General features: G+C 39.9%; 1 protein-coding gene across 1 annotated transcript; it reads right to left on the bottom strand.

Moving 5' to 3' along the window:
* Positions 1-366: 366 nt before the first annotated feature.
* Positions 367-6,628, bottom strand: Smp_147510 (putative cytochrome C oxidase assembly protein cox15; the record flags this gene model as incomplete). The annotated part of the gene is made up of 4 exons (XM_018789280.1): positions 367-537; positions 1,183-1,257; positions 6,247-6,370; positions 6,408-6,628. The coding sequence occupies 4 exons, from the start codon at positions 6,626-6,628 to the stop codon at positions 367-369; spliced, it is 591 nt and encodes a 196-aa protein (XP_018654739.1).
* Between the last annotated feature and the right edge of the window lie 3,002 nt (positions 6,629-9,630).

The following is a 9,630-nucleotide window of genomic DNA, read 5'->3' as shown; positions in this document are numbered from 1 at the left end:
GCAGCGATGCTGCCTTCCCACTTCAAACCCAATTTCCTTTTCAGGTACCTCTAGAAGAACCCTTCCACGGTGTGGGCAACCGGGAAGTGATAACTGCCCTCCTATCTCTAACAGCACTCAAGACCACTGTATTCATAATCAATCTCCTTCTTCACTTCCTACTATTCCTTCTACCTCAACTTTCAACACTAAACTTCCTCTTTCGGGACTTAAAGTTTCAGGGTTTAACTCCTGATGGAGTCATAGGTTAGCGCGACAGAGGACTCTGATGCATAGGTTAAACAGCTATCTCGTACTCTGTAGTTTCCAATGGTTTCTCAATTAATGTCAACCTGTTAGGTTTATTTAATAATTAATTCATTATCATCAAAACTGTAATTTCTTATAATTACATACTTTTACAGCTTGCCACCAATTAGGATCTTCTGAATTGACTATACGCAGAATTTCACCTTTTAAAAATGCCAGACCAGCTTCTGGACATGGAGTTAGTGAATCTGAGCTTGGACTGTATGAGAATAAAGCTCGAACGTGTACCTGATCCAAAAAAAGTAGTTTAAGAAAAATAATATTAATCTAGTTGATAAGCAAATAAAAAGCTTTTTAATGTTATTAACTGAACAATTTAACAACAACACATTCATAAAGCTGTGTCTTTATTTCTGATTACAGGAGAACCGTGCATACTGACTTTGATGAAGAATCTTCAAAAAAGTAAAAACATGAAAGATAATATTTGATGTTAATTTCAATTCGGTGAATGATAAATCTTTACCCAAAAGAGTTGAAATAAGCCTGGTTTTATACCAATAATTACTAAGACTTTCAAGGAATGAATTGTGGTTAATCTTAATTTGGCTACCGGGCATCAAGGAAATAAGTCTCGAGATGTCACTCTAACATTCAATTACAAAGGTATATCACTCTCTGAAAGACCTGGAAAGCCTAATTTCTATACTTAAAGGATTTATGGTTTTGCACTGATTAAAAACCGTAATCTAGGGAGAAATAGCCGTCCAGTGTTCCTTCGTTTTCAAAGATTCTTCAAGTGAGTGATAAATATTATCTTTGAGATTAAGATTTGGTTATATTCGGTATAATTTTAAAATCGTTGGATTTTGAAACTCTACTTGGTGATAACGATGTCTAAAAATATTGGATAATTCAAATACTACTTCTTACTTGACTTTTTTCTGCTTGTTGTTTTTTCGTAATAGATGGAATCAGTTTCAATTTCACATCACCAGATATCGTTGTCTGTACATTTAAAAAGGAATTTATTTAAACAAAATTGAAAGGAAAGTACCAACTATGGTAAAAAATAAAATAAAAGTAAACTAACAGATGCAAGAATATTTTATGATAACTTTTTTAATCTTCACTCATCTATAAACAACACTAACCATAACTACATAGTACCTGATAAATATATGAATTTAGCTCGAAACCAATGAGTCATAGGACAACTTTAATTTGCATACACTAACTAAAAAATTATCGTTGAGCTTCAAAGTTGAAATCTATTGCTTTAGTGTTCCTTGTTTCATCTAACTTCTTTGTTTTATTATAATATTATCAACAATCACAGTTACATCCTGATTGTAAGCTGTGATTATGAATGTAACAGTGGTTCAGAGCCTAAAGATATTCAGTTGTTTTTATTCATATCATTTGTAGCAATGAAATCTGACTTCATATGATAATTACCACTCATAAACATGTGAGTAACGTACACTATAAAGGTGCTTATATTTTTATAAAGCTATAGCAGATTTATATGATTATTTATGTAATTATTTTGCACACTAACATGGATGAATAAATGAAAAGAGTTGCCCATTCAACATGATTACTTACAATATTGTATAATTGTAATTAGTCGAAAGAATGGGATGATAGATCTACTTTTTAAGCTTTTCAGAATTAGTCACATTTGCTATGACAAAAGAACTGATAATATCCGTATGAGTTGAATTTATACCAGAGATCGCTGCAATTGAAGACATTAATAATAAAGTAGTTCGATCATGACGAACGACCTTTAAAAATTGAACCAAAATACAAAAGTCGGTCATTAAAATGCCAACAAACATCAAATCGTTGTGTCAGCAGTTTTGAAACAGTTCATAATGATTGTTGCCTTCTGTCTCTTCCGGCACGTTGTTGTTAAATTTTATAAGACTAACTAGACCAGTGAAAAGAACATTTAATGCACCTAACCTCTGTCTATCGTTCTTGACACGATATATGGTGATTCCTCAACTAAAGGATAAGTTACCTGGTTCTACCACATCTATGTGTATCTACGAAATCCTGTGAAGAAAGCTATATTGTGCGCCCTACCATACAAGTGAGCCTACGACTAGGTGAACACATCCCTTCATGGTTAAGAATGGGTACCGTCAAAACAATACGCAAACCTGTTCTATAACACTTGATCGATAGCGGTCATGTAGCGGACAAAAATAGGTTATCTAAAGTGATTTATCGTATTCCTACCAGTTTTCCTTATGGGATTCAAACTCTTCTAGAGTTACTAACGGTCCCGAGCCCGGATAACGGTGGAGAGTTGAGCATGGGGTTAGCGACCCCATCCCATAGAAAGAAATCTTGTTAAAAAAAGGCCGACCAGATTAAAAAAATTAAGCCATTTAAACTCTGCCCTCTGAGTTGAAGGAAGAATCGTGACGCCTCAGGATGAAAGTCGAGAGTTTTCGGAAGTCACGAGGTCGATGTCCCTTCTAACAACCAGAGCAACATTTTTTATAGGTACATCGAACGTCCGGACAATTTGGGAGACCGGGAAGACCAGTCAAATAGCAATGGAATTGAGGAGATACAAATTGGCAGTACTCGGAATCAGAGAAACCCATTAGACACAAGCTGGACAACAAAGGCTAGGTATGCGAGAGATGCTGCTGTACTCCGGTCACGAAGGGGAAAATGCTCCACACACTCAGGGAGTTGCTCTTATGCTGTCTAGAGAAGCACAAAATGCACTTGTAGGATGGGAATTTCATGGATCCAGGATAATCAAAGCATCATTCAAAACAAAGAAGGAGGGGATCATAATGAATATTATGCAATGTTATGCACACACCAATGATAGCAATGACGATGATAAAGATCAATTCTATGAAAGGCTGCAATCAATCATAGAGAAGTATCCAGAAAAAGACCTCATCATCCTGATGGGAGATCTAAATGCCAAAGTCGGAGTGGACAAAACAGGATATGAAGATAAAATGGGACGATATGGACTGGGAGAGAGAAATGAGAATGAAGAGAGATCCGCAAATCTATGTGCATTCAACTAAATGGTTATAGGCTGCACAATATTCCCACACAAACACACAAAGCTACATGGGTCTCATCGGATCACGCCACAGAGAACCAGATAGATCATATTTGCATCACTAAAAAATTCGGAAGATCCATGGAAGATGTGAGAACCAGGAGAGGAGCTGACATAGATTCAGACCACCACTTGATGGTTGCCAGGATGAAAGTGAAGCTAAAGAAACACTGGACAACTGGGGAAACAGCAGCACAAGTGTTCAATACAGCCTTCCTACGAGATACTAACAAACTCAACGAATTCAAGATAACTCTCAACAACAGGTTCCAAGCTTTTCAGGATCTACTGAAAGAACAAGAAACTATGATAGAGGACAACTATGAAGGGATCAAAGAAGCACTAACTTCAACGTGTCAGAGGATACTGGGCCGCAACAAGCATCATCATGAGGAATGGATCTCTATCGGGACCCTGGACAAGATTAAAGAAAGAAAGAACAAAAAGACAGCAATTAACAACAGTCGAACACGAGCAGAGAAGTCAAGGCACAAGCAGAGTACGCAGAAGCAAACAAGCAAGTGAAGAAGAGCATTAAAGCCGACAAGCAGAAATACATGGGAGAACTAGCAACGACGGCGGAAAAACCTGAAAGAGAAGGGAATATGAAACAACTATATGATACAACGAAGAAACTAGCAAGGAGGTATAGTAAACCAGAGAGACCATTCAAGGACAAAGAAGGAAAGACAATCACGGAGATTCAAGAACAGAGGAAAAATGGGCAGAATACTTCGAGGAACTGCTGAATAGACCAGCTCCATTCAATCCACCGGACACCGAAGCAGCACACACACACCTTCCTATAGATACCACTCCATCAACGATCGAAGAAGTCAAGATTGTGTGTGAAAGCAACAGGACCTCACAATATACCAGCCGAAGCACTGAAGTCAGACATTGAAGTAACTGCGAACATGCTTCACTTATTCAAGTAGATTCGGAAGGAGGAACAAGTGCCAAAGGATTGGAAAGAAGGATACCTCATCAAGATACCAAAGAAAGATCTGAGCAAATGTGAGAATTACAGAAGAATCACACTGTTGTCAGTACCAGGAGAGGTTTCCAACAGAGTATTGCTGAACCAGATGAAAGACTCAGTAGACGCCCAACCTCGAGATCAACAGGCTAGATTCCGTAAGGATCGGTCGTACACAGACCGAATCGCGACACTATGGATCATCGTTGAAAAATCAGTTGGGTGGAACTCGTCACTATACATCAACTTCCTTGACTAAGAGAAAAGGTTTGACAGCCTAGGTAGGAGAACCTTATGCAACCTTCTTCGACACTATGGTGTACCTGAGAAAATCGTCAACATCATCAGGAATTCATACGACGGACTACAGTCCAAAGTCGTGCATGGGAGACAACTGAAAAAGGCATTTCAGGTGAGGATCGGAGTCAGACAAGGCTGTCTCCTCTCCCCCTTCCTCTTTCTTCCAGTGATTGACTGCATTATGAAGACCTCGACATCTGAGGGGAAGCACAGAATACAATGGACAGTTGGGATGCAACTAGACGATTTGGACTTTGCAGATAACACAGTTATTCTAGCCCACACACCAACAAATGCAGGTCAAGACAAACAGCGTACCATAAGCCTCTACATCAGTAGGCCTCAACATACACAAGGGATAAAGCAACATCCTCAAATACAACACAGAGAACACCAGCCCCATCACACTTGATGGAGAAACTCTGGAAGAAGTGGAAACATTCAAGTATCTGTGCAGCATCATCGATGAACGAGGAGAATCTGATGCAGATGTGAAGGCAAAGATTGGTGAAGGGTGACATTCCTACAGTTGAAGAATATATGGAACTCAAAACAACTCTCAACTAATTTCAAAGTGAGAATCTTCAATAAGAACGTCAAGACAGTCCTACTGTATGGAGCTGAAACGTGGAGAACTACTACAACCATCGTCAAGAAGGTACAAGTATTTATAAACAGTTGTCTACGAAAAATACTCAACATTCACTGGCCTGATACTATCAGCAACAGCGTTTTATAGGAGAGGACAAACCAGCTTCCAGATTAAGAGGAAATTAGGTAAAGACGTTGGAAATGGATCGGACATACAATTAAGGAAATCACCGAACTGCATCACGAGGCAAGCCCTAACTTTGAATTCGGAAGGGAAGCGGAAGAGAGGAAGTCCAAAGAAGACATTACACCGGGAAATACAAGCAGATATGGAAAGAATGAATAACAAATGGAAAGGATTGCCGAGGACAGTGTTGGTTGGAGAATACTGGTGTGCGGCCTATGCTCCTCCATGAGGGGTAACAGATGTAAGTAAGTAATTTCCTTCAGTAAATTTATTTAAAAACAAATGGGATTCTATTCTCTTTTTGTGGTAACAATGACCTATATAATAACAATGATAAAAGTAACGTTGTCAGGTCGTTGCAAACACCTCTAAACAAAAAATAGTTTTTGAATTGTATTTACGATAGACTAAACCTTACTCTACGGGATATATGAAAATGTATTTCCTTAATAGGTGGGGGCAGTCAATAAAACCCGAAGACATTGAGTTTACACATGTTGACTTTCATGCCTATGAAAATTCGACTAAGAGTACGTACTTGTAGGGTACAATATATTTTAGAGATCTTCCAAATTATATAATAACAAGGTAACAAATAAATTACTACCTGAAATCCAATTAGTCCTGCATAAATAAAAACGCGAGATTTCATGACTGGAGAGAAATAACCTCTGTAAAAAAAATAGATTGCTGGGAAAACAAAAGCAGCACCGATCGTCCGACCCCACATTCGGTGAATAAATTCCATATACCATATAAACTTGAATTGAGTGATTGACATTTCTCCACGCTCCTTTACATAGCTGAACAGGACGTAGATAAAAAAATCTAAACTTGCTGTTCATGTTCTGGGAACTTCTTGTATTTTTCGAATTCTAGTCGCCAATGTTCTTCACTGAAAGGAGGTACCTCCTTAAACGGATGCCAGTCAACCATTGAGAGACCAGACTCGGTCAATCTTAAGTAAATAGTTTACAAATAGAAATAGTGAGAACCTTGTAACTCCACCAAGCAAAATAGCACCAAAAGTCATGCCAGAAAGACCCAAGAGCCATCGACCAACAATTGGTGAGGCCCGAGTTGTTGCCTGACTGACTGGGACGGATACTGATGTTGATTTGGATGAGGTAAGTAGGTACCTCGGAAAATGTACATGAAATCCAACAGGTCGAATAGTTTTCAATGCTGCAGATCCTAAGCACGAGCCGAAAACCATCCCCCAGTCTTTACAATGTAATCTATAATTTCCCAAAATGAAATATGATTGGAAGTTATCGAAGTCCGATTCTGCTAGAATTTAAATAGCGACATGAATTGCGTGAACCTAAGTGTGGAATATTTAGTTATTAATAATGAAACACGACTACATAATACTAGGTACATAATAGAAGTGGAATTGTTCTCTAGTGAATCAAACGCTAGTTCCAACTGATAGGTCACATATTCAAAACCCACTTCTTCCAAATCAATATGTAGAAACCAAGAGGTATCCATAGTCTTACGGAACCAAAACTAAGAATCTCAAAATAAAAGTGGTTCGACATACATTGGAGGATTGTTTGATTACCTAAAAGGCCGCAGGCCTAAAACCTCGTCGACTGACCTACTTTTCATACTTAAGGCTCTTGGTAGTCCTAACGTCAACATCACCCGTGAGGTTAACCCATTACATCCCGACCGTTGATGCTACCTTGACGTGGTGGTTGGGCTAGCTTATCGTGGTTAACCAATCGGGCTATACTGGCTACAACAATCATTCCTCAAGGTTCTACCATGCCAAATAGATCGGTTGAAGAACGGTAGGACTAAAAGCAAAACCTTACTGTTGACTGTACAGAGGTATGACAGTAAGGTGTTTCCCTCAGACAAACAACATAACAGCAATGCTACCTTCCCACAAAGGAAGGAAGAGGTTAGAAAAAGGACGATCCTAATGGTGCACACCTCGCCTTGTCCCACGGATATGCCTCACACCTGCAACAACACTCAAGATAACTGTATTCATAATCGATTTCCCTCTTCAATTCCTATTATTCCTCCTACCTCGACTATTAACTCTATACTTCCTACTTAAATGTCACCATGGCCAACGATTATATAGCGCGAAACACCATCCCAGGTCTACTGAAAACTCGCTCTAAACTACACATTGGAGCCTTCAACGTACATAACCTATGCCAGATCGGCCAGAACGCCTCCTTCGCTAAGACTCTAGAATCTAGCACCACTGATGTATGGTGTCTTCGAGACACGTATAGAAAATTTTGGTGTGGTCATTCATTGGACTTGAGCCCCTTAAATGCTGTGGTATGGCCGAGGATGGGGAGAGTCTGCTCTCTTCAAAATTCTTTGACATCGCCACGCGTATACAGCCACTGACAGGGAAGTCCTACTCACTACCTTCTCGTGGCGGGGCTGTTGTTTACGAAATTGAGAGGACGGAAAGCGAATGTCCGGTGCTTTGACCGGGTTGGTGGATATGTAGAATCCACCTACGGGAGTTGGAAAACCCTGATGGTGCACATGAGCTCCTGGATCCTAAGGAAACAAATGGCGTATGAACCTACTGTCGGTCAACGGCTACTATGAGACTGTATCTCCTAAAGTTGTTCCACTGCCTTGTGGATTAGGCCTTCACATTAAAGGCTCCGGGCGTGGCTACCTAAGAAAATCACCTGCTTCAGTCTAGGCGCCCGAGCAGTATAACAGCCCTCACGAAAACCAATGATAACTGCTACCGGCCTCATTGTTATTGTGTGGCGCATATGTATTTGGTTCCCACCTTGTACCAATGTTCATGTGTCCAAATAAATTAATAAATCTAGTCCAAACCGGGACCCGACGGGATGTACGCTCCGTTTATCTGGCGACCCGACGGCAAGTTCTCGTGGACTGGCGAGTGTAGGCATAGCACTCAGTACGAAGGCAGAAAAAGCACTATTAGAATGGATTCCCGTTAACAGCCGCCTATGTGCTGTTCGGCTAAACAACTCTGTAAGAACTCGGAAGGATAGGGATACATATCGTTGCCTTTTCGTTGTTTCTGCCTACACTCTCACTGACTGCAGCCCGGATGAAGTGAAAGCTGACTTTTACAAAATATTTTCTGAACTTCTTCAAAAAGCTAAACACTTAAACATAGTACTCGTAGCAGCTGACTTTGATGTCCAGGCAGGTAGTTTAAACCGAACAGAAAGACATTTAAGTGGGTGTTTTGGTATTCCGGCTCAACGAACAGATAATGGTGATCGTCTGCTGCAACTGTATTCAGACAATCGCCTATTATTAACAAGCACTAATTATAAGCATAAGGAGAGACATCGTTTAACATGGAGACCCCATGCACCAAACCAACGATGGACGCAAATATACCATGTTGCCATTATTCATCGTTGGAGAGGCTCAATAGAAAACTTTCGATCGTTCTGGAATACCTGTTTGGACTCCGATCATGCCATAATACGAGCACGTATTTGCTTTCGCCTCACTCAACGCAGAAAAACAACATTAAGAAGACCCATTAGAATTGAACTCAGTGACGAGAAAGCCAAACGTAGATTCCAGGAACGACAGAAGTCACACTTAGGTAGTTTTGAAAATGAGGCTGACCCAGATGTTGCTTGGAAAAATACACAAACAGCTGTGGAACCTATTAATGAGTTAAACCAAATGGTGATGAAGTTCAAAAAGCTATAGCTAATCTGAAACGAGGAAGAGCAGTTAGTCCAGATGAATCGGCTCCAGAGGTTTTTAAGGATGATGGTCCAGTTTTAGCGATCAGCTTGACTAATATTTTGGCTAAAATCTGGGAACTGGACGTAATTCCATCTGATTGGTCCCAATATATAAGAAAGGATCAAAATCATGCTGTGATAACCATAGAGGGATTAGTTTCACTAACATAGTATCTAAAATACTAGCCTCAATACTTATCAGACGCCTAGCGAAGACTCGTGAACTGAAAACACGAGAAAATCAGGCTGGCTTATGACCTGGTCGCGGCTGCATCCACCACACATTCACCACTCGTCAGATTTTAGAACACAGGCATGTTTATCGTAGTCCGACAATGGTGGTCTTTCTTGACTTAAAAGAAGAATTTGACTCTGTAGACCGAGAGGTTCTGTGGCAGTGTCTGTCATTGGAAGGTTTACCTCAGAAGTAAATAAACCTTGTGAAGGCTCTTTACTCGAACACCACCAGTCAAGTGAGAGCTTA

Source organism: Schistosoma mansoni, chromosome W (assembly GCF_000237925.1).
Source record: "Schistosoma mansoni strain Puerto Rico chromosome W, complete genome".
NCBI classification, from domain to species: Eukaryota; Metazoa; Platyhelminthes; class Trematoda; order Strigeidida; family Schistosomatidae; genus Schistosoma; species Schistosoma mansoni.
Note: the sequence above shows the minus strand (reverse complement) of the source record. Positions and strands in the feature narration are given on the sequence as shown.